Below are 25471 nucleotides of genomic sequence, written 5' to 3'. Positions count from 1 at the left end.
AAGGCCCTGGGGGGAAATTAATGACATGTGTTTCATGCAAGAACTGATTGGGGCCTAATATGCCAGAGGGATCTCATTTGTTGGAGATGTTTTCATAAAGCTTCAAACGACTTTATGAGTTGTGAAAGACATGCCAGACCGAAACTGAGATCCCAGCTCCACCCCACAGGTCCTAGAGACTGGGGCTTCCTAGGATAAAAACTCAAATCCCCTTCCCTTCCCTTCCTGTGAGTCTGCTCCACCTGAAACCAGCTCTAGGGTGACACCCATTTTATTTCCCTATCCCTTCCTGGCCTGGAGTTCCCAAAGAGCCTCTGAATGCTTTTTAAACTCAAAATTTCACTCACACAACAAAAGAGAAAAGTGGCTTCCCACAGTAGGACAACTAGAGCAAGTTCACTTAAAAGGCACTGTGAGAATGCAGGATCCTAAAGAGGTTCCATATGGCCTTATCACCACCTCTGGTTGGGTTTATCTGAATCAGGGGTGGTGAAGGGACTTCCTGGAGGAAAAAACTCCACCAAGGCACACCCACCCCTTAGCCTTCGGAAAGTTAGTTACCTGGGGCACTGGAGAGGCAATGGGATTGGTCCAGGCTGTTGGTGTTCTAGGTGGGACTTGCATCCAGAGCTCCCTGGTACCAAGGCCAGGGCTTCATCCACTTATCAGTTATTTTTGTCAATATCATTATATTGGAAAAAATCTCTCTCTCTCTCTCTCTCTCTCTCTCTCTCTCTCTCTCTCTCTCTCTCTCTCTCTCTCTCTCTCTCTCTCTCTCTCTCTCTCTCTCTCTCTCTCTCTCTCTCTCTGGCTAGGCAATGGGGTTAAGTGACTTGCCCAGGGTCACACAGGTGTTACGTGTCTGAGGCCAAATTTGAACTTGGGTCCTCCTGAATCCAGGGCTAGTGTTCTATCCACTGCACCACCTAGCTGCCCCAAAAGAGTCTCTTTTTAAGCCCCTCTCTTGCCACACACGGTTATAGACGTGGCAGTCTTGAGTTTATGTGACCTGACCAAGGTTACGCAGCTGAGATTGCTCCTAGGTCTGCTGACGAGCAATCTTTTGCTCTTTCCAGGGCATTGTGATGTACCTGGCAATCAGTCCAGGGAACATTAGGGGACTTCAAAATATTTCTGTAAATATGGTAAGTTGAACTAAATATAGTCTTGTTGTGAAGGCTTGAGTAGTCTAATTTTTTTGAGGCAGACCCCCTGTAACTTTGCATTTCGGGGTTCCCAGCACCCCAACCCACAACCATTGTGGCCTCCCCAAGAGAGTACTGGCAATTCCCTCCAAGAACAAATTCTGGTAATGAAACATTTCTTCCTCCTCTCAGCAGAGGGATGGGGGTGGGGGACACTATGGCTGTAGAATGCTACGTAGTCAGCTGGGAATGGAGAAAAGGATAGGGAAGGTATATCCAGGGAAGACTGTGATTATTAATTAAGGGTATTAATAAAGCCATTTTAAAAATATATTATTTTATTTTCTAAGTTCTTTCCCTTCCTCTCTTACCCAAAAGTCACTTTTTAGAAAAGAACAAATTCTGAGTTTTTAAGAAATGGTTAATTATAATCTTCCTTCGAGACTCAGCTGAAATCCCACTTTCTTCCATAAGCCCTTCCTGACCCCCACCCCACCACCCCCACTATAAATGCCTTCCTTCTGGCATTGTTTCATTTACACTGTATATGTTTTCTCTACACATAGTTATTTGCTTTTATCTGTTTCATTAGAATGTAAGCTTCTTGAGGTCAAGGGCTGTTTTCACCTTAGTCCAGTGCCTGGCATATAGTAAGTTCTAAAGAAGTGTTGGCTGATTGATTATATAGTCTCAAATCACTGTTTTGTATAGACACCCTGAGCCTTTTAAGGTCCCATATATGAGGAAGGGCACAGTGCTGGTGTCTCTTTTCCCTAGAAATATTATTGCCCATCTGAGGGCAGACGCTTCTTTCCTCTTGAGCTCTTGCCGGGCTGCGTGGGTCGCAGCCTGCTGTCTGCTCCATGCCATCCTCGGGAGAGAGTCTGACTGAAATATCACACACGTGTGCATATGGGGCAGGTCTTCTCACCCCATTCTCACGCTCGTGAAACTATTCTTCCAGGTATTATGTCAGCTCCTCGGATTGCCTGCGGCTTTGCCTGGGACTCTGGAAACCCTGACTGAAACTGCTTAGTCACTGGGAACCTCGGTGGGTGGCTGAGCTGCTGTTCTTTCCACATGCCTGGGCAGCTCCCTCAGGGTTCCCGCAGCCACTCAAATACAGACATCCACCCACAACTAGGAACTCACACACACCCAGTTATCTGGAGTCCCTGAAATGTACAGCCAGGTAGTCTTAAAGCCCCAGAAAGCCTCAGGCAGCTGGGTTTTTAATGAACACAAATAACCATACACAGATCTCCTTCAGGACAGAATAATGATGAATTATGGCTAACTCTTAAGTTGTACTTGGTGTGGGAAGACAAGCACATTAATACATTGTTGGGGAAGCTGTGACTTACACCAGTCATTCTAGATCTCGATTTGGAATTAAGCCAAAAAAAGGACTAAATTGTGATCCCACTACTGGGCATATGGCTCAAAGAGGTCAAAAATAGACATAATGCTCCAAAGACATGTACCCAAATGTGCATAATACTTGTGGTAGCAAAGACTGGAATCAAAGTAGGAGCCCATCAATTGGGGAATGAGGAAACAAGCTAGAGTACCTGAATTTAATGAAGTCTTATTGGGCAGTAAAAAATGATGAATGTGAAGAATTTAAAGAAATCTGGAAATATCTCTAGGAATTGATGAAAACCAGGGAATACAATATACACAATGACTACATGAATGTAAGAGAAAAGATCATCAGGAAGAACCAAAACTGAGTAAATAAAAGACCAAAGTCCCACATGGGATACTGTCTTGTTTTGACCATTTACTTTGGAAACCTCCCTTGACTTCTAAAATGAATTTTCTTTTTTATAGGGTAAGTTATGTGATGAACCATGGCATACATCTCTCTACAATCTACAAAATCAATACAGCTATTTCTAATAAATGTAAGAGCAACTTCTTTAGTAATATTTACCTAAAATTATAGGATACTCTCATGCCTTCCAGATAATTCCTATGACCAGACTAGAAAACCCCTTCAGAAAAATGTCAACAATTTTACCTCATCTGGACCTCAGAGGGCTGGCTTCATTTTTTTAAAAACACCAGTTAACAACTCAATTCCTACCACTTCTGAGGCCATGGCTCCCTATGCTTACCTCCACCTTAACTAGATATTCCCAGATGGAATCTGGGATTCTACAGATGTCCAACTCTATCCTGATTTCATTATACACTCAGTTCCAGGTCAAATGAGATAATATATGTAAAGCACTTTGCAAATCTTAAAGCACTATGTGAATGCTAGCTATTATTAAAATCATTATTAGATAAACTAATAAGAAGTTCTGTCTGGGAAAGACTGGGATTTAGCAGATGGGAGAAGAATAATTTGTAAACATTTATTACAGGAATCCCCTTTGGCAATCAGGTACTTTGCTCTTTCCTTCATAGAAACTACACTTGACCTCACAATTAGCTGGTGTCAATGTAGCAGGTAGAGACCTGCAAAAATATTGAGCCCTTTCAGAAGGGCCTATTCAGAGAAGCAGAGTAGTATGGTGGGAAGAAAGAACCTGGGAACCAAAAGACTGAGGTTGGATGTTTGGTTCTGACAGTTAAGGGGATATGTGACCCTGGGTAAGACATTTCCTCTCTTTGAGTCTGAATTTCCACACCTGTAAAATAAGGAAGGTACACAACAGATACTTGTATCTCCTCAGCCAGAGGGGTGCTCATGATGGAGCAATGCCTAGTATGAGGTTTTGCAATGCAAAAAAATAGGTTCTTAATAAATGTTTGAGGATGCAGTGGATAGAGCACCAGCTCGGGAGTTAGGAGGACCTGAATTCAAATCTGGCCTCAGACACTTGACACTTACGAGCTGTGTGACTCTGACCAAATCGCTTAATCCCAATTGCCTCGCCCCCCCCCAAAAAAAAAAACAAGTTCAAGGAATAGGATTTGAACGTGAGTGGGAGCTATTATTATATCTCATCAGAGATGCATTCATCTATAGAATGAGTTTCTTTATTTGTGTTTAAATGATTGGAACTTCAGGTCCTATGATGCAGAGAGACAGTCTTACAGAAGGTTTTCATCAGTCAACTTGAGCTAATGGAGCAATAAAACTCTAAGAGATTCATGGAAGCAGAAAAGAGATGCCATCAGAGGACCTGGCTATTATGTCAAGAAGCAAAATGGTTTCCTTCTTGACATTTCAAAATTGAATCATCAACAATTTGATACCAGAACCCACCAATAAAAAGATGGTTAAAGTCCCCCTGTGCTAGGCTTTGGCACCTAGCAGATTTTCTCGCCACGTGCTGCCCATCAAGACCCAATCCAGGTGCCTCTTCAGAAAGAACTGGGTCAATTTCAGTGGGCTAACAATAAGGGGATACCCAAAAGGCTATAATGGCTGCCATATCAGGCTTCTCTCCCAGCATGTTTGTTTCACAGCAGTAAGGAGCTGTGGGACCAAACCCTTCTGGGTAAGTCTTACACTTCAGTGCTCTACTAGGAAGTGTAAGATTCATCTTCCAGCCTCAGGCAAAGAACCTAGCCCAGGCATGCAACTGTCACCTCCAAAGGCTTCAAATCTTGTGACTTTTGGCTCACATTCCCACTGAGCTACTGGCCCAGAGACTCCTGGGGGCGTGGGGGGTGTTAGGTTTGCATTTCCACATATTTTTTCCATGCCTTGATCTTCAGCTGTAAATTTAGTGTCAGCTCCATAGGAAGTCACTGAGGTGTCTGAATAGAAAAGGATTACAAAGGTACCAAGAGGAAATGGCAGTCCTAGCTTAGGGAACAGGGAGTGAGCTTTGCCAATTTTTTTTTTTTTTTGCTGCGAGCTACAAACATATCCCAAAACTTTCCTTTCATAGTGTCTAACAACAATGGAACCTGCTCACTTTACACAGCACATTAAGGTTTGCCAAGCACTTTACATATATTATCTCATTTGAGCCTTATCTATGAGGTGTTATCCCCATTTTACAGAAGAGGAAATTGAGGCAGAAAGAAGTGAAGTGACTTGCCTAGGGTCACACTGCTAGAAAGCCTGTGAGGAGGTAATTGAACCTAGGTTTTCCTAAATCTAAGGAGGGGAGTTCTACCCAGTACAACACACTACTTCAGAGTCAATACCTTTACCTTGACAAGAAGGGATCTTTAGTTGAATTAGGAAGTCTTCAATATGTACATTTTACCTTTCCCTAAATAAGGACTTAGTGTTGTTAGAATCACAGAATTTCTATCTGGAAGAAATTCTCAGCAGCATATAGTACAACCTCTTCATCTTACAGATAGGAAACTGAGGCTTAGGAAGGACCACAGAAGCTAAGATTTAGAGCTGGAAGGGGCCTCAAAGACCACATAGTGCAGCCCTCTCATTTCATAAATGAGAACACAGAATTCCAGGGAGGTTGTGATTCTTGGAAGGTCACAAAGGTGGTTAATGTTAAAGCCAGAGCAACAACTCACATCTTCCCACTATACCATTATGCCTCTCTTGTCTTTCTATCTAGGATAGATAGAACCTGCTTTCCAACAGGTTTGGGTTTTATGAACTGAAACAGAGAAAAAACCAAGGGACCAAATTACAAGTTTTCTATGGTAAATGCTCAAACAGTGTCAATTTCCTCCTGAAAAATTATTTAGAAATAATGGACCTAAGATGAGAAGATCCTTCATACACCAGAAGATTCAGACACATTGTTAATGATACTTATAATCACAATGTGCTTTCCACCCTCCAGGTACAGACTTTGTCCCTTTAAGGATGATGTCATTAAAATAAGATACTCAAAGTAATTGACTTGTGGAGATCAAGCTCTTCTACAGCAAGATATAAGTTTTATATATATAGTTATAGTTTTATATATATATACATATATAAAACTATATGTATATATAAGTTATAAGATCTAAGTTACAGGAAAACATGGAAGCTTTGTTGAAAAGAGATTCTCCTCTATAAACCCCTTTTCACCTATTATCTTTAGATATGAGATATTATCTTTAGAATGAGAGTTCCTTGAAATTAGGGGATTGTCTTTCCCTTCCCCCATCTTTTATTACATCTCCTGTGTTTAGCACAGGTCTTGGTATATAGTAAGCACTTACTCGATACCTTATCTGTCTAGCAATCAAATTGTGCATATAGCATGACATTCACTCACTCATTCATTCATATAATAGATTATTTATTGAGTACCTGTTATGCACAAGACCTTGTATGAGGTGTTATGGAGGATGCAGAGATAGAAACATGAGTAATATGCACAACCCTGACCCCAAGAAGTTTACAATAGAGTCCCCTATACATGCAGTATTATGCACTCAATAGCATCCCTATGACAAGGCTAGTCTGTCAAGGAGAGATAATGATTTCTATATCCTAAAGCATTTAATCGATAGCCTTGTCCCTTCAGCCCTTCAACAAAACCTCAGATAGTAGTGACCAGAAAATCTGCTTATTGGCTAAATTATTCTCTTCCTTAAAACCAGGATTATAATAGGGTTTTTACTATATGGTGACAGCAGATAGAGAGCCAGACCTGGAATCAAGAAGACCTGGATTCAAAGCTGGCCTCATACACTTACTAGCTACGTGACCCTGGGCAAGTCACTTCATGCTGTTTACCTCAGTTTCCTCATCTGTAAAATGAACTGGAGAGAGAAATGGCAAATCACTCCAGTATCTTTGCCAAGAAAACCCCAAAAAGGGGTCAATGAAGAGTCAGAAATTACAGGAAACAGCTCAACAACAACAACAAATATTTAATGCCTCCCAAAATTTTCATGAGTAACTGAACAAAGCAACTTCAAGTTCTCCCTCAAGTTCAGTCACCCAAATCTATACCATTTTCAAAATGGATTTGTAACAGCATCTGAAATACTGCCCACCTCTCCACTAATGTGAACTGTATTTGGTTCAAGGGTCAGGATGGCCAGGCAACCCAATTACTACAGGAGAAACACAAACAGAATTTCCAATACAAGGAGGTGGGGAAGGGGAAGGTAGGGAGAGAGACAGACATACAGACAGAATATTGTACCTGGACTTCTACCACCTTACCTTGGAACTCATATCATGAGGCTGTGAGTGAACCCTGAAATTAGGACACACCAAACCTGATCTTTCTGCCTTGGCCTCAGGTAGAAGAACATCTGGACCTGGAAAGGGAACTCAGCAGCAATTAGTCTCATGGCCTAGAGCTTCTTCCCTATACTTGATGTCACAGTTCAAGTGTGATCTTGGAGAAAAGAAATAAATGAGAATCATTGCAGCATTTTTTTTAAATCCAAAGAAAAGAATCAGAGGCTTAGAAGCAGACACAAACAAGACAGCTTTGAAACCCACATGCAGAATTTATTATAGTCTTTCTAAAAATGCAAACTATACAAGTAAGTTGGTCAGGTGCGATCTTCTATTTCTCTGATTTCATGTATGTAGAAATGCCGTTGTTCAATAAAGTTTCTCAGGTTTCCCAGGTACAAAATAACAAAATACAATTTTTTTAAAAAATATAATCTTCAGCTTCTATGCAAAAGGAAGGGGGGGGAATTCATTGTCCATTTATGGATTTCTCAACAATTTGTTTTTGGCTACTCATTCTGCAAGAAGTAGAAGGGAGTGGCTGGCAGAAAAAAATCAGGAAGGTGCTTCCTCATTTCTCCACCAGATCTTGGCAGTGAATTTTCTACTGTTCCTGTGGATTCAAAGACTACAACTGGGGAATTCCTCATTCCTGCCCTTGACTGATTTCTCTGAATCCATGGTATCCAGGAACTAGAGATCTTCCTAAAGAGGTCAATTCGTCCTCATCACCAGCAAACATTTATTTGTTTGGTTGCTATGCAGGGCATTTAAAAAGAGGGCAAATATAAGGACATAATTTCATTGCCAGAAAAAAACCAACTAGAAATATATTGGCCTTTAGAACCACGAGGCTCTCCTGATGCAACCCTGACCCCACCCCAAGGGAGAAGATGGGCTATGCAGTGGGATCTTTGCCTGGGCCTGTCTCCCCACCTGGCACAGGCCAGAGCAAAAGCAGCAAAATATAGCTGGCTTTAGATCTGACAGTGGAACCATTTGGGCACAGGGAAGAGGGGCCATGTAAGAATTTGTCAGAAAAAAATTACAAATAGCTTTTCCTCCTTTTAATTTTGAGAATGTCACATAAAAAACACCACAAAAAGAAGTTCCAAGCTTAGTCTATAAGACTAGTTGTGAGAATTTGAGAACAAAATTGATCACCTATATACAGGGATTTATATCCTAAAGCACCAAAACTGTATATAATACATGTATATAGGTATATATACATATACCTATATACATACATGCATGTGTGTATATATATACATATATATGTATATATACACATATATATGTATATACATCAGGAAAACCTGTGTTCAAAGGTAGCCTCATACACTTTCTAGCTATGTCCCCCGGAAGACTCATGGCCCTTAGCCTTCTAGCAAAAACTTCAGATAATATTTCTCTGGGTCCTTATCTAGAGACCCCAGATGCCCTTCATCTGGTATATTCCTTCTCCCAGTGCTTGAAGACACCAGAGCGGTTGAGAGGAGATTTGGGAGGCCTGGTGTAGATATAGAGCAATTGAGGAAAGCTGAAATTCAGGCTCTGGGGAAGAATATGAATTGGGGATCCTGAAAGAAGGGTCATTCTCTTTGGTGTCTTTTCCTGCAACCCAGGGCAGAGAAGAAATAAAAAGAGGAAAAGACCTTCAGAGGCTAGCTACTACTTCCCATGAGCATAGCCTCAGTTTCTCTCCCTAGCTCTGAGTGCCAGGACTGGAATACCATTACTCTCAAGGCAGCCCCAGTCTAGAGACTGAGTTCTAGGTGCCCTGAGCAAAGCTCCTGAGCCAAGCAGCCTTCTGGCTCCCAGGAGTTTCTGTTTTGCTGCCCCACGGGGCTCAGGGCCCTGTAGATGGTAGTCACTCAATAAATGTGAGTGGGTGATTGGCAAAGCAGAGCAAAGGAGGTGAGTGGGAAAACCCAGGGGCTTTGATCCTGCAGGCACAGTAGCCTTCCGGGATAAGGACCCAGAAACAATTATTTGGATTTGACAAACTCCAAAAGCCTTCTAAGTCACCACATCCCCTTGTTGGGGAAGTCATCTCTTCCCCAGCCCCTCTTCCTCCTGTCTCAGAGTTTCCACTGTCAGATCTGAAGCCGGCTATATTTTGCTGCTTTTGCTCCGGCCTGTCCCAGGTGAGGAGACAGGCCCGGGCAAAGATCCCACTGCACATCCCATCCTCTCCCTTAGGGTGGGGTCAGGGTTGCATCAGGAGAGCTCTAGTCCTGGTACTGGGGGCCAGGGTAGAAGCAGGTCAGCCTGCAACCTGCCTCAGGCAGCTCAGTGCTGACAGCATCCACAGCCACCTCTTTAGAAGAGGGGTACCCAACAGCAAAGCCCCAGTCCCAGGGACTGGTAGATCTTCTGACTCCAATGGAACTGATGCTCATTCTGAGGACCAGGAGAAGCCAACATGTCCAAGCTCAGAGCAGAATCTCCCTCTTATGTGCACTGGGCCCTTGTCCTCTTCTCCGAAATCAGCAGAGTGGCCCTCAGAGTCTAGCACTTCTGCAAAAGGCTTTATTGGGGGAGGGGATGTTTAACAAAACAAAACCCATTAGGGGAAAGAAAAAAAAAGGCTTTTGGTTTCCTCTGTGAAGAAACCAAAAGCTACAAAGTGCAGTGATAGTGAGAAGGCTGGAAGATGGAGTTGGGGCCTAAGGAGTAGATAAGGCACTTGGCCCCAGGAACCCCGTTCACCCCAGAGATTTTCTGTCCATTTTTCTTCTATCCCTGTGATTTCGAATAAATATAGGTCCGAAAGAGGTCCCCCCTCACCTCTAAGGGGGCTACCAGGGGCGCCAGAGTCCAGAAGGTGGGGGGCCAGGAGGACAGCCAGATTCACGAGGAGAGGAAGCCAGCCGCATTCTATCTGGGGACTCAGAGCTCGAGTCTTTGGGGCTGCTAAGGGAGTCCGGGAGCCCGAGAGGGTACTGGCCCGAGGCGCTTCGGTGCAGGTGCTCCAGGAGTCGGCTGCATACCTCCCCATCGAGGAGGCTGCAGGTGGGCAGAACCCGGGTCAGGCAGCTGAGACAGGCCCGGTATCCTTCTCTGTAGCTGTCTGCTAAGGCTGGGAAAGAAAAAGGCGAACAGTCAGGCTCCGAGACCGCAGGAAAAGAAGCGAGGAACTATGGACGGGGTGGGGGCGAGGGAACGAGCCCAAGCTGGTGCTCACTTGGATCCCCTTAGCCTAGAGGTCACTCACTGGGAGCGGCATGGCAGTGGGACGTCGGCAGCTCCTGAAGGAAGCGCACTGTCATTTCTAGGATGTCTGCCTTCTCCAGCTTCGAGTAGCGGGAACTCTGTGGGGAGCAAGGGGACAGAAGGCTCTAAGGGGGCTACGTCACTGTACCCCACATCACCGGGCTCAGCCTGCGCACCCGAAAGCCTGCTCCCAGAATCTAGAATCCCCAGTCCTCCGTGGCTGTCGCCAGGGGCATCACCGATTTCCACCCTCTTGACTCCCTCCATGACCTCCACCAAATCCCCAGCTCAGCGGGCACTCACATCCTTGCCGATAAGTGGTAAGATGAGACCCTTGAGCTGGGTAAGGCTCTCGTTGATGCGCGCTCGTCGGCGTTTCTCCATTAGAGGCTTCAGAGTCTGAGAGAACATGTAAGTTCAGGCGAGGCTCGGCACTTTCTAGCCTTTCCCACTTCCCAGTTCTACCGCCCACCACTGGCTTCTGCGTCTCTTACCTTGCGCAGTTCTGCAGCGTCCCCTGGCCTTCGAGGGACCCCCATCTTAGGTTGGAAGGCGCTCTCTGCGTCGGGCTCAGCGCTATGGGGAGACATACAGCTAGGTCCAATCCGTTGCGGAGCTCCCAGGCAGGTCGGCCCAGCTCATTAGACACCGGTTAGGACGCGGAATGCTCACCGGATCGCCTCCACCTAGACTATAAGGAACCACCCCTCCCCCCGGCTCCACCTCCTGGCTTTGTTCCAGCTGGGGAAGAGAAGGGAGAAGAAGGCTGGGAGGGACGAGGAAGGGGTGGATCCCACAGGAGAGAGTGCACAGTTACTGGCCCCATCTGCTCCTAGTTCTGGCTTCGAGACAGTACGCCCCGGGGCAGAGAAGGTGCAGACAGGGAGGAGACGCCCGGGGGGAGAAGGCTCAGACTGGGACGCCAGGCCAGGACTGCAGTGGAGAGGCAATCCAAAGGTTAGGACCCGGAGATTAGACAGCTAAAATAGGGTTTGCCACGGAGTCTCGGAAGGAATTAACTACTCTGTTTCCGGTAGAAACCCAGGTTTCTTTACCGCTGCTGCATTATCCTATCTACACCTATCTTCCACACCTGCCTCCTAGCCCACCACTACTACCTAACATGCGCACACAATCTAGGGACTAAAAGAAGGGTGCTCCCACCCAGAGGAATTGTGAAATAGGGGCTGTCCCTCCTCTAAATCTATGGTCTGTGATACTCTTTTCGGACGGCCTCCCGCCTCTAGGTATCCGTTCTCCAGGGCCCTGGGCCTTCTGGCCTCCTGTTGGCTTACACAGTCCGTTTACGTGTACATACCTCCCCTTCCTCACCCCCACCCCCATCCTCCCCATGAAATTAAGGCTTTGCATAGTGCGGGCTTCATTCACGGAAGCTATTAAGGCTTTGACTTGCTCTCTGCTCGGCCCCCGGTTTGTTTTGTTTTATTTTTAGCATTTTAAACTGCTCCAGGAATCGGAGCATGAGCCAAATATAGGGATATTTGGGGAGACTTTCCCTGAACTCCTTGGGTCATACCCTGTACCTTAAAGAGCATCGATCCCTAACTCCTTCGGACCTCGAGGAGGTAGAGATTTCTACAGATTTGGATTATTCTTTGACCCTTAAAGGCCACGTACGGTTGTCCTACCCTGCGTCTAGGTCGCTCGGCCGTTGCTACTGTAAACAGGCTGGGCATCCCCAACTCATCTGTGCTGGGCGGTTCCAGAGCTAACTCTCCCTCCCTCCGCCCCTCTTCCCAGCGCTTAGAGCTAGGCTAAGCGGCTGAGGTGCGTGGGGGAAGGGAAGGGGAGGGTAGATAAGGCGAATAAGCCAATGGCTGAAGCAATGAACCTAGGGATGCTCTCGCTTCCTAATCCAAGCTGTGCTTGAAGCCGAGGCTCACAGTTGTTCCCTAACCCAGGAACATCCCCTTCGTGGATGTAGCTTTAGAGTAAAGGCGGTGAGGAAGAGTCTAGATCGAGCTCTACAGGCTTCCGCATATAGCCCTGGGGGAACTTAGAGGCAGTGCTGGCTTCCGAAGTCCAAATCGCTGGGCTTCTGGTGAAGACAGGATTCCCAACAGAACCAGGCGCTGTCCCAAGTGCTGAGCTACCCGACGTTTTCTGTCTCTGGCGACTGGAAGGGTCTGTGTGCCGAATACTAAAGAAAATAAGAACAGTGGGAAGCGAAGCAAGGACAGTCAGATTGGAGGAGAGATCGGTCTCAGGACGCGAGATCCTGGAATGAGCCAGACCTTCAGTCAGTCAGTCAACTAGCTTTTATTAAGCAGCTATTATGTGTCAGGCACGGTGGTAAGCGGTAAGCGCTGGGGATACAAAGAAATAGAAACAAAACAATTCCTGCTCTCAATGAGTTCACAGTCATATGATGGAGAATTGCAAATAGTATACATGAAGAATAAATTGGGAGTAGTATCGGAGGGAAGGACCTAAGATTACAGGGGACTGAGAAAGGCTTCTTGCACAAAGTGGAACTCAGACTTGGAAAAAAGCCAGGGAAGCTAGAAGGCAGAGACAAGAAGAGAAAGAGTTTCAAGCATGGGAGCAAAAGTTGGGAGAAGGAAGTGTTCTATGCGAAGAACAGGAAGGAGGCCACGGACACAGGATTGAAGAATGGGGATGGGGCAAGGAACAAAAGGTAGGAAAGGGGCCGTGTTGTGAAGGGCTAGTTCAAAAGCCAAACGGAGGGTTTTCTATTTGATCCTGGAGGTAACAGGAAGCCACTGGAGTTCATTGAATAAGGGAGTGATGTGATCAGACCCTCATTTTAGGAAGATCACTTTGACAGCTGAGTGGAAGATAGATTAAAGTGTGAAGAGAAGTGAAGCAGGGAGACCAATCAACAAAGATCAACTTTCAAAGGAAGGATAAAGCAGGGTTTATAGCTGCCTCACTATCCAGGTGTGTCTTGCTAGGTCTTTCTCATGCATCTCCCAGCCAGGATATCTATAGTAGATCCCCTTGAAGTTATTTCTGAAATTATTCATGAACCACTTAAAGAATGAAGGAGTTGGGGAAATGGGAGTATTGGGGAGAGAGGAAGATAATTAATTCTGTTTTCACCATTTTAGTTTGAGATGCCTAGAGAACATCTAGCTTGAGATGTCCAAGAGGCAGTCGCTGCTGCCAGTTCCAGCTGCCTGCTAGAAATCAGGAAAGAAGCTAAGACTGGATAAGTACACCTGGGAATCACTGGCACAGAGGTGATAACTGAAGGCAATGAGGCAGGTATGATCACCAATGGAACTAGCATAGAGGGAGAAAGGGGCCAGGAAAGAGTTGGGGGGGACACCCACAGTTAGTAGGTGGTGACTTTGTTGAAGTACTGGCAAAGGAGACTGAAAATGAGAAGAGAGAAGGCCCAGGACAACTTTGGGGCCTGCGGATAATGGCAGTTCCCACCTGAATGAGCCTGCTGTGGGGGTTGCTTTGGTAGCTCTCCCAGGTGGCTCTCTGACACTTACCTGCTACTTTCACTGAATACGTTCGGCTCCTCACCTAGTGGAATCGAGAACGTCGCCTCCTCGCACAGCGCCACGCTGCGGCATCACTGAAGTCTTCCTTCGAGTCCAGCGGAGAAGACAAGGGGTCAGAGGTAAGAGATGAGTATAAAGAGGCGGTCCATAAGGATTCCCGGTCAACATTTACCGCCCACTTTCTTTAGACAGGCAAATTGGCCTCCCAAAAAGCCTCTAACGTCGGTGCTTTGCATGTGTGCCTCACCCTCACCTCTACAGTAAGCTACTTTAGACCTCTTGGGGGTGAACGCAAACAATCAAACAGGATTCTTGCATTCTACCCCAGGTCTGCCCCCTCCCCAAAGAAATGTCGGGAAACATCGCGGAAAATCTGGAAAGTCAGGTGACCTGGGTTCTATTCTTAACTGTTTTTAGTGGACTCCCTTCCCCTTCTCTGAGACTCACCTTTCTCCCCTGTAAAAATGAGGGTATGGAACTAAATGGTCATTAATGACTTTTTCTGCTCCAATTTACAGTTACTATTCAACGACACCTCATTTAACCTTTGGCAGTCTCCTCCTTTTCTATGTGTAGGAAATGGGTTGAGACACCTAGCTGCTTGCCCAGAACCCGATCTCTCCCATCCAGCCAAGTTTTCCTCATCTCCCCAGCAGCTGGTCATTTGTGGCTGGAGGAGCCGAATCTAGACCACTCAGGCAAGGGGTCTGCCCTATCCTTCCCCTAACGTGGACCCAGAAGGCAGTTTTCCAGTCATAGACCACGAGTTGTACCTACCAACAACTGATCTGGAAGCCTGGTGCTTCCGGATGGGGTGAGGGCTATGGAGTCCCGCTCCCAAGCTGTCGGTCTGGATGCCCCTCCTCCCTTGCTAGGTTAAATGTAGCCTTGGGCTGAGAACTGGGAGGAGTCCGAGAAGGGGGAGGGCGGGAGCTGTTTAGCCTGGCGGCTGTCTCGGTCCCAGAGCGACAGAGGGCGGAGGCGGAGGCCGAGCGGACCCGCGGGAGAAGAGAGGGTCCACCAGGGTAGCCTAACGCCATCTCCTTCGACTCCCGGCAGACCCTCTCGGGGTCCCGGGCAGAGGAGACAAGGACAAGGACTGGGACGAAGTTAAACAGTGGAGCCTTTTCTGGGGCACGAGGACAATAGCCAGGACCCTCAGGGTGGGGAGCATCGGAGTTCAGGGCTGCGGGAGTCAGCAGCCTGAGACGTGGATCCGTGAGCGGGGGTACCGGTCCTGGCTAAGGGGACACAGAATATGGCGCCCCCAGGACGTTGAGGGCCGCCATGGCCCTGGAGCAGGCATTACAGGCGTCGCGTCAGGGGGACCTAGAGACCCTGAAGGCGCTGCAGCGGGCCGGTTCGTTACTGCCCTCTCTGCGTGACCCGCTAGATGCTCTGCCCGTGCACCACGCAGCCCGGGCGGGCAAACTGCACTGTCTGCGCTTCCTGGTGGAGGAGGCGAACCTGCCTGCCACTTCCCGCGCCAGGAACGGAGCCACCCCGGCCCACGACGCCGCAGCCACCGGGCACCTCGCCTGTCTTCAGTGGCTCCTCACACAGGGCGGCTGTGGAGTGCAGGTGAGTCTAGGGGCGCGTCTGTCACCCCTCTGCTATCCAATCCAGGGCTGGCCTCCTGACACTGCGCCCCGGACTGCGTGAGGAGTCAGGGTGCTTCCTCTTTAGCTCTCGCCCTTCCTTCAGTAACTGCGATCCCAACCCTATCCTAGATTCCCAATCTGGATATCTAGCTTCAGGACCAAGGAGAGTAGCAGACGACCCCAGAATTAAGGCCTTGGTTTGGGAAACCACCCAGATAGATCTGCCTCTTTTGCCATAGGGACCGGGGAAAGTGGAACTCAAAGCACTCTAAATTGGTTTCCTAAGATTGGTAGCTCGTTCCTCTCGGTTTTCTTCCACCTTTCCTCTGTCCACTGACTTTCTTCCCTCCTACCCTCTACCCTCACTGCAAGCCTTGCATCTTATTTCATTCATAACTTTAAAGAAAATTCAACAAATATTTGTGGCAGGAGGTAGTAATACCCCACCATCCACAGGGGATGGCCTTAGGACTCAAAGAGAGAAAAAAGCTGTCCTGCTTCCATCTCTGATGCTAGCACTTTATCTCCTAACAGCTCCAGCAGAGGGAAGACTTGGAGGGTGGGAAGACATACTTGAAGACTTCTGGTGGGAATAGGTGCTATCTCACCCAAACTTTCTTGGACCTCAGTGCTTCTGAGTTCTTCAGATATCCTAGCCACCAGCTCCAATCCCATCACCCAATCCAAGCCTTGGGGAGGCCAAACTTGATTTATCAGATGACCTGGAGCTTTCACTATGGCAGAGTTCTTTTTCCAAGCAGCAATCCAGTGTCTTGGTCCAGGCTTGTCCAGGTCTCAGATTTGGTCCCTTACCCAGTAGCCCAGGGGCTGCAGAATAGAGGACCTTAATGGAAGGTGATAGTGTTATCTTCAGCCTTTCTACACCCCCTGAAAATGCACACTTTTTGATTACTTCCTGTCCCCTACCAGGTTGCCATTGCTGTTTGTTGTAACCTGATTTTTCCTTGGATACAAATGGTATTGAGGAAAGGGAATGAGGACAGTGAGGTCTTCTCAATATCTGCCCCCTGTTCAACTCCAACAAGAAGGACTGAAGGGAGAAGCATCTTCCACCCCTTAGGATGCAAGGATCAAGGAGAAAGGACCAAAGGGAAGGGATGACCACAGCCTCATTCTCGGTGTCATACAAAGCCCTAGATGATAAACAGCTTGCTGGGTGGCAGCAACAGATTGGCAGGTGGCAGCCTGGGATGTACCATTAGCAGCTTAAACAATTTAGCACTAGAGTGACAGGTGGGGTCACCAGAGCCTTTCTGGCTCAACTCATCTGCTTACTCTCCTCCCCCACTCCCATCTCTGGGATGGAGAGCACCAAAGGCTTGGGGACTCTGGAAAGCCTTCTAAGAAGAGGGCTCATTCACCTTCTAAAGGCAACAACTCACATTAATATAATACTTTAAGGCTCCTAAAATGCTTTTCTCACCAAGAACACTGTGGTAGGCAAGGCAAATATTTTTACCATTTTATAGATGAGAAAGTTGGAAGATTCTAAGTAATTTATCCAGAATCACACACAGAAGTGTCAGAGTTAGATGTGAACCTACTAGGCCTCCTTACTTTAAGACCACAATTAACTTACAACAAGCAACCCAAACCTCTCCCTCTAATCCATCAAGGACTGGAGGCAACTGAGGGCCAGAGATACAAGTCTCCACTACAAGAAATGTGAACGGACTGATGGGGTCAGGCAAGGACAGGGAGTTGGTAGTGAGAACTTTTCCACTCTCTTCTCCTGCACTGTCCTTCTCCCCAGCACACAGGGACACTGTGACTTTTGCCACTTCTCTGGGCTCACTGGATCCCAAATGGCTGAAATGGCAAATATACATTATGCCCCTAAAGCAGTCTCTGAGGTTTAGGCTGCAGAAACAAGAGGCAAAAGGAGAAAGCAGCTCTAGACCTGGTCACATCTCATGCCCAGATTGACCCTACTGTTATTAGCTAAACCACCATCATACAGCTAGCTACTCCCAAATACCTCTTTAAGAAAAAAAAAAACAGCTTCAACTGCAAAAGCCCAATGAGCAGTTTTATTCTGGGCTTCCAAAATTTTTTTTGAAGTTGTTTTATATAAACTATGTAAAATAAGCAAATAAATAAAATACATAAAATCAGTTCATGAAAGTGAGAAGCAACGTGATTTAGTGGCTAGAGCTAAGCCTGGGAGTCAGGAAGTCCAGGGTTCAAGCCAGCTTCTGATACACACTAACTCTGTGACCCTAGACAAGCCCCTTAACCTCTTGGTGCCCTCAGGCAATCTCTAGGAGTATAAGTTGCAGAAAATGTGCTCATCTGTATCAGGGCTTCCCCATCAGGGAGTTCCCTATACTCATGTCACATATTCAAACTTGCCTTCTGAAAAATGAGAATCTCTCTTAAAAAAAAATTCAATGACAGCTTAAAAAGCAAAATGCATGTATATTTAATTTAATAAGGATATTCTTCATTAACAGTCATTTTTTAACTCCCTATTTTAAAAATAAATCACGGCATATTCATAGGCTAGTTCGGTCAAAGAATTCATCGCCAAATGGTCAATCTTACGACACTTGGTACCCTACTGAGTGAAGTGGGTGCTAGAGCAGCAAACTTAGTATATGCCTTCTCTTATGTGAATGAAGCGTTCCTAGTTCTGGAGAACTTGCCAGAGGGCACTCTGCTGGCATAGTCTTTGAGAGTCCAGGGCATCAAATGTATGGTTTTCAACCCTAAGAGAAGTTGAGTCTTGTCTCAACTTGAATTGACCCTCTCCATTTGCAAATTGGATTTGGGGGGCAAATAGATCCTAGCATATACCTATTAAGTGAATGTTGTAATCTCTTTTAGACTTTCTTTTAAAAAATGTTTCACTGACATTTTTTAAATATTACCCTTAGTTTACCATGGTCTAGTATCCCTTTCCATACCTGCAATCCATCACCTCTCTGCTGAGAGGAAAATATATTTTACTGACTAAGTTTTACCCTGGAGTAAATTTGGTCATTGCATTGATGTGAATTCTGACTTGTGTGTGTGTGTTGGTCTCCTTTACATTGTTTGTTCTTCTTCCCACCTTCTCCTTGAGTTTCATCTCTAAGATGGGCTGCCTATATTGTTCAGAATCTATATTTTAGTCTCATTGGGAGCACATACCAGTCTTTACTTCTTTGTCCTCAAGTTGTCTCCCTTCTCCAACTCATTCTCTCTCTCTTTTTTTTTTTGCAATTGGGATTAAGTGACTTGCCCAGAGTCACACAGCTAGTAAGTGTCAAGTGTTTGGTCTGAGGCCAGAATTGAACTCAGGTCCTCCTGACTTCAGGGCTGGTACTCTATCCACTGTGCCACCTAGCTGCCCCATCATTCCCTTTTATAATATTTAGATGGAACCTCAATCTAAGATGATGCCTTCTTCTCTAAATATGTGATCTACCAAACTCTCTGGTTACATTTTTTATTAATGTATTAGTAATGCTCTTTTGTTGTTGGTTTTTGTTTTGAGGTAATCAGGGTTAAGTGACTTGCCCCCACAGCTAGTAAGTGACTTCAGCTGGATTTGAACTCAAGTCCTCCTTACTCCAGGGCTGGTGCTCTATCCACTTGGCCACCTAACTGTCTCTACTGATGCTCTTTTAAAAAAATTTTTTTTAATTGTCAATAGAACTCTCCAATCCTAATAGAACCTTCCATTGTAACAAAAAAATACAGTTAAGGGGCAGATAGGTGGTGCGGTGGATAGAGCACTGGCCCTGGAGTTAGGAGGACCTGAGTTCAAATGTGACCTCAGATACATGATGCTTACTAGCTGTGTGACCCTAGGCAAGTCACTTAACCCTGATTGCTTCACAAATAAATAAATAAACAAACAAATGAATAAATGCAGTTAAGCAAAACAAATTAACTCACTGACCATGTCTGACTATGTAAGTCATTATCTCTCTCTATCTCAGTTTCCTCATATGCAAAATAGAGATAACACTAACACCTACCTCAAAGGGTTGTTGCCAGGATCAAATGGAATAAATTATGGAAAGAGCTTTACAAACCTTGAAGGTTTATAGAAATTCTAGCTGTGGTGATGAGGATGAGGATGGTGCCTCATTCCACACCTCAAGCCTACCACCTCCCTGCCAAGAGGTAGGTTCTTGCTTCATTGTCAATGCTCTGAAATCACAATTAGTCACTTCGTTGATTAGAGTTCTGGGGTCAATGCTGGTTTTCTTTATATTATATATACATCCCAGGCTGCCACCTGCCAATGCTGTGGTTATTGTATCAAATTATTCTCCTTCCTCTGATTATCCTGCTCTGCATCTCTTCATATGGGATTTCCTAATTTTCTCTTAATTCTTCATATTTTTTTCTTATATCACAAGAATGTTCCATGACAATCACATAGTACAACTTGTTCAGCCATTCCCTAATCAAGGAGCACCCACATCCTTCCTAGTTCTTTACTACCGCAAAGCGTGCTGCTATAAATATTTGTCTATGTGGTACATTTCCCTCTATCTTTTGCCTCCTTGGCTAGAGCTACTCTAGAACAAAAGATCTAGATAAAGATCAGTTACTTTTCTAGAATCATTCCAAACTTTTAGAACAATTCGAGACTCCACCAACAGTATGTTAGCATTCCTCTTTTCTCATGGTCCCTCCAACTTTCACATTCACATTTACCTAGAGTTATTTTTTACCTCCAACCAAGGCTCCAGCCTAAATCAGATGTGCTCACTGGCAAGAAGCCCCCCCCCAACAGGACAAAAAGACCACTTCTCTCCAGTGGGCTGGAAGGGACAGGGGAACAGTGAGTCAGCAATAAGAAGGTCTGGTTTGCGTTTTCAATGGTGGGGATACTTTCAAGATCCTGGCTATGCTGTTGTTCCTTGTTTGTGGGTATACACAGTTAAGAGTTTGGGACTTAAGGGTACTGACCTCACATGCCTGTTAAAACAGAAGAGCTCATGGGTGACTCATGGTAACTTTAGCATGATTAACCAACCCTTTTGGCTCTAGGGGTTCAGTGGTTAGAGCACTGGACCTGGAGTCAGGAAAACCCGAGCTTAAATCTGGCCTCAGACACTTACTAGCGATATGACTCTGGGCAAACCACTTAACCTCTGTCTGCCTCAGTTTCCTCATCTGTAAAATGAGTACAATAATAGCACCTGCCTCCCAGAGTTGTTTTGAAGATGAAATGAGATGATATTTGTAAAAAGTTTAGCACAGTTCCTGGTACAGAGTAGGTACTTAATAAATGTTTGTTTCCTCGTGTCCTCCGTAGGACAAAGACAATTCTGGTGCCACAGTTCTACATCTGGCTGCCCGGTTTGGTCACCCTGAGACAGTGGACTGGCTGCTTCGCTATGGAGAGAGCGACCCTGCCTCAGCCACAGACACTGGAGCCCTGCCCATTCACTATGCTGCCGCCAAGGGAGACTTCCCCTCACTTCGACTTCTTGCAAGCCACTATCCAAAGTAAGAGCACTCCAAGGTCAAGGGCATGCATTTTTGCACACCTGGGGTTGGGAAATGCTTAGCTTGTCCCTCTTTCTCAGAGTCTTAGTTCTCATGGGATTTCCAGGCTTAGGATTTAGTTTGAGGGTTGCCTTGGAAGCCTCTTCCTCTCCTTCCACCATTCCTCAAGTCCTCCGGATGTTGATAGAATTTAGACTCAAGTTTGGTAAGAGTCTCCCTGTCTGAACAAAGACAGACAAATCCTTCATTATTGTAGGAATCATCCTACCAGTTCGTGCTTGCCCCTTCCCCAACCGGGATTCTCTTTCCTTGTTTGAAATGCTCTCCTCCCCACCCCACCCCCACCCCCAGCCTTCTAATAGCTGATTTAAACCTGACCTTTTGCTCTTTTCTAACTCTTTGAACTCAACTGCTAGGGTTGCAAAAGAATCCTCCACCCTGCCAGGCTCATTTTCATGGTAGGGACCATATTTGGGATAGCCTACTACTATAAAAATTGATGTCTGATCTGACCCACTGGGCCCAAGTGCTAGAAGAGGGTGGGCATTGAAAAGATGATACCCTCATTTTCCTACACTCTTGAATCGTCCTTCTGTCCAGTAGGGGGACAGAGAGGCCAACGATGGAGCCATCTAAATCCAACTTCTTCATTTTTACAGATGAGGAAACAGAGGCCCAAAGACATTAAGTCTATATGACCTGAGGTCGTATAGGGAGTAACAGAAACTGTTTTAACCAGGTCCTCTGACTCTGAATCTAGCAACCTTTCCCATCTGCCATTTGTCTAGCCAGGTCTTATCCCCTCTTCCTGGTCTTCTTAAACGCTGACCTACCTAGAAAGAGCTTTGCCAAGTACTGTTTTCAAAGCTTCTTACCCATCCATAACACTCAAATCACTCCCACTAGTATTAGTTGATTCCGGGAACCTCCTCCCAACATCCTCCATGCCTCGGGGTTACCAATTTGCAGAGAGCAGCGGAGAGAGCACCAGCGAACATCATTCCCTCTTATCCTAAGATCAGTGAGGCCTTGTGGCAGCGTTATCTAATCGGCCATTTGAAAACCCATTTGGAACAGATTTCTCTACTCTTAGGCAGCTATAGGGCTTGACTTCGATAGTATTTCACTTCTGTTTCCCCCACCTGAATGGTCCACAAAAAAAAAAAACTTTGAGAGTCAAGTAAATTATGTCAATCAAATTCATGATGAAATTACAGCTAAAATAACTTGGTAAAATACCTATTTTCAAAGCCCCACTAGAAATTTCTTGGAGGAACAAAGCAAGCTTGGTGCCTCCAGTCTATTATACATGAGATGGGTTTCCCACCCTTCTCCATAATTTCTGGGTTTTAGTTGTGAGACAGTTTGCTACTGTCTCCTTGACTGTGCCACCCAGATTCTGGCTGTTCGCTGGAGTCCCTCCGGGTGAGACTCAAGAGAAAACAGATCCCTCATCCTGACTGACATCCCCCCACAGCAAGCTGTGCCAGGAATTGATTGGGTTGGGAATGCTGTTAACAGCCGGCTCCCAGATGTTCTGCGCTGATGAATGCCAGCCCACCATGAATCTCACCTGCCAACAGCTTTGATCTTGCCACATGTGTGAAGTCAGTGATAAGGAAGCTTCTTTGTCCTCCAGGTCTGTGGGATCCTGGGGCTGTTTTTCAGGGGGTGAACAGATAATCCATCAATCAAGGAAGGGAGAATTGCTACCTCAAAAAGACCAGGCTTGGAAAGATCCAAAGGAAAAACCTCTCTCACAAATAGCTGTGACTTCCAGGGCCAGAGCCACCTCTCAATTCAATGAATTATGAGTCCTTACTATGTGTAAGGCATAGAAATGTACTGTGAATACCAAGATTTCCCTTAAGAAGCTTACATTCTACAGGGAGGCTATGACAGAATAAAAAAAAAAAGGACATACAAGATAATTTGAGGATGATTAGGGCAGGAGGTCTTAACCTCAGGCCTTCAAACTTGAATAGATTTTAGGGTGTCCATGAACTTGAATGGGGGGAAAATTACAACTTTATTTTCACTAACTTTTGGTTTGTAATGCTAGGTATTTTATTTTATGTATTTAAACAATTATTCTAAGACAGAGCCCATAGGCTTCATTAGACTCCTAAAGGGGTCCATGATTCAAAAAAAGGTTAAGAATCCCTGATCAGAAAAGTCAAGGCTTAAACAGATACCTGAAGGAAGTAAAGAATGGATTTGGAGTCATTACATCTGGGTTCAAATCCTAGCTCTGCAATTTGCATCTTGTGACCTTGGGCAAGTCAATATACTTTTTTTCTTTAAAATATACAATATTATAAAATAATTTATACAATTACATGTTAAAACAATGTTTTAAATTTGTTTGTTTTTTTGAGTTCCAAATTCTATCCTTCTGTCCCTTCCCTCTCAGCTCCCTGGGACAGTAAGCAATCAAATATAGGTTATGTAGGTGCAATCATGTAAAACATTGCCATATCAGTCATTTTGCATGAGAAGACCAGAATTTAAAAAAAGGGAAAAATAGCATGTTTCAGTCTGCATTCAGACAATATAAAGTCTTTTTCTGGAGGCAGACAGCATGCTTCATTATTAGTCCTTTGGGATTGTATTGCTGAGAATAGCTAAGTCATTCACAGCTCTTCATCATACAATATTGCTGTTACTGTATACAACATTCCTCCTGGTTCTGCTCGATTCCCTTTGCATTTACCCAATCCTTGTTAGGTGCTAGGTATGGGGAATACACAGAGGGAAAAGTCCCTGCCCTTGAGGAGCTTACATTACTAGGGGAACTACCTTGTAACACATAAGCACATAGAAAAATAACAAGTAACTATTCTAAGCCTCATTTTCCTCATGTGAAAACAAGGAGGTTGAACCCAGTTACCTCCCTTCCATAATTCTGAAGAAAAATCAGGAGATTGTCTAAGCACCTACCTTCCCAGTATTTCATTCTCCTTTCCTTCAAACTTGGGTTCACTGTGCTTGTGACTTGAAGGAATATTTCTCCAACTACCTCAAAATTCTGCCCTTGGGAAAAATGAAGGTTTGGGCAAGAAGGGCTGGGAGCCTCCCTCCCTAGCCAAACACTCATAATGATTGGGTTATGATGGCGTAGGTGAGCCTGGAAGGGTATAGGGACTGGGATGAGTTACTGGGCTTGGAGACCAGCTTGCTGGGAAACCCAGGAAGCCTCAGGCTTCTTTATCTTGTCCCTGGTCTAGTCCTTTGAGAAGCTATTATACCTGGGGTTTTGGGAGTGTAGGATAGAGACTGTGCCTCCCTGAGGCACTTCCCTCTCATCTACTCAGAAGACAGCCAGAGCTCTGGCTTCCTCCGAGATCTGGTTTAGCAGGTTCATGAATTATTCAGAGGCTTAGAACTCTCTCCAGGCACCATCCTCCTTCCCCCTCCCCAGGCCTCTCAAGGCTGGGTGAGGGCCCACTCTCTTACAAATGCTGGAAACCTGATCTCAGCTTTGCAAGAAATGGGAGGCCCTAGACGGGACCAAGGGAGCCACTAATGGCTGAGGCTTGGGAGGAGAGGAGAACATGCATTGTAAACCTCCCTTCCACCGGGAAGGCAAACCAACCCGGCCAAGTCAAAATTCCTGTCATCCTGGAACTTGGGCTGCTTGGGAAAAAGAAGACTGAGCAGGAACTCACCTTCGTTTTATATGGGAGGAGGCCCTGGGTTGGGGGGAGCCTTATTCTGTAGGAAAATGACTGGTTCTCTCTTTCCTCTATAATGGAACAAATGAATGTGTATCATAACAGGAAGGGCTTAAAAGAGATTCAGGAAACAACTTCCTAATACCTTGTAGCTTTTCCTTCTCCAACCCCTGCTGCTGTCCCCCACCCAAAAGGTCCTGGAGCTGAGAACTAGCTGGAGTATTCTTATCGTCCTTTATGAGGATATGATCTCCATTCTACAGCCTAGTTTTTCCTCCTCTCCTTTCCCCTTCTCTCCCCTACTCTCTTCTCTTCTCTCTTCCTTTCTCTTTCCCTCCCCTCCCCTTCTCTCCCCTCTTCTCTCCTCTCTCCTCCCCTCTCCTTCCCTCCTGTCCTCTCCCTTCCTCTCCACTCTCCTCTTTTCCCTCCAATTTACACTAAGAAAGCCAAAAGACAGGGACCTAGGTTGACTACTGAGACAGATAGAGACTGGAGAAAGAGGGGAAGAGCCTCCCAGCTAGAAGCAAGCCTCTTGAGCTAAAGTCTGGTCCCTAGAACTGCTAAGGATGCTCAGCCCCCCACCCCCTTCCCTCCCCAGGTTTCTATACCAGATAAACCTGCTGAGCTAAACACTCAGTTGTCCCAGGTCTCCCTCTGCTTCTCAACATCCTGCTAGGCATCCCCAATCCAGGTCCTGGCAGAAGTAAAGATGCTGCTGACTCCTTAGAATCACAGACTGTTAGACATACAGGTAATGTCATTCACTAGTCTCAGGTCACAAAGGGGAAATTGAGGT

The 25471-nt window shown here is 45.7% G+C and overlaps 2 protein-coding genes across 2 annotated transcripts in view; one reads left to right on the top strand and one right to left on the bottom strand.

The window, feature by feature from the left end:
• Window positions 1-7464: 7464 nt before the first annotated feature.
• HES2 (hes family bHLH transcription factor 2) lies at window positions 7465-11627 on the bottom strand. The gene is made up of 4 exons (XM_020975043.2): window positions 10926-11627; window positions 10735-10830; window positions 10433-10529; window positions 7465-10297 (listed from the first exon to the last, which is right to left on the bottom strand). Exons 1-4 carry the CDS (start codon window positions 11019-11021, stop codon window positions 10017-10019), a joined length of 570 nt encoding a protein of 189 aa, XP_020830702.1. The 5' UTR covers window positions 11022-11627; the 3' UTR covers window positions 7465-10016.
• A 2883-nt stretch (window positions 11628-14510) lies between these two features.
• LOC110199963 (espin-like) overlaps window positions 14511-25471 on the top strand; it is a 53179-nt gene continuing 42218 nt past the window's right edge. The window contains 2 exon segments of the mRNA XM_020975002.2: window positions 14511-15509; window positions 20808-21001. Coding sequence (XP_020830661.1) covers window positions 15216-15509; window positions 20808-21001 — 488 coding nt within the window. The 5' untranslated portion in view covers window positions 14511-15215.

This window comes from Phascolarctos cinereus, unplaced genomic scaffold (assembly GCF_003287225.1).
Source record: "Phascolarctos cinereus isolate Bilbo 61053 unplaced genomic scaffold, phaCin_HiC Scaffold_726;HRSCAF=1367, whole genome shotgun sequence".
In the NCBI taxonomy this organism is placed as follows: domain Eukaryota; kingdom Metazoa; phylum Chordata; class Mammalia; order Diprotodontia; family Phascolarctidae; genus Phascolarctos; species Phascolarctos cinereus.
Note: the sequence above shows the minus strand (reverse complement) of the source record. Positions and strands in the feature narration are given on the sequence as shown.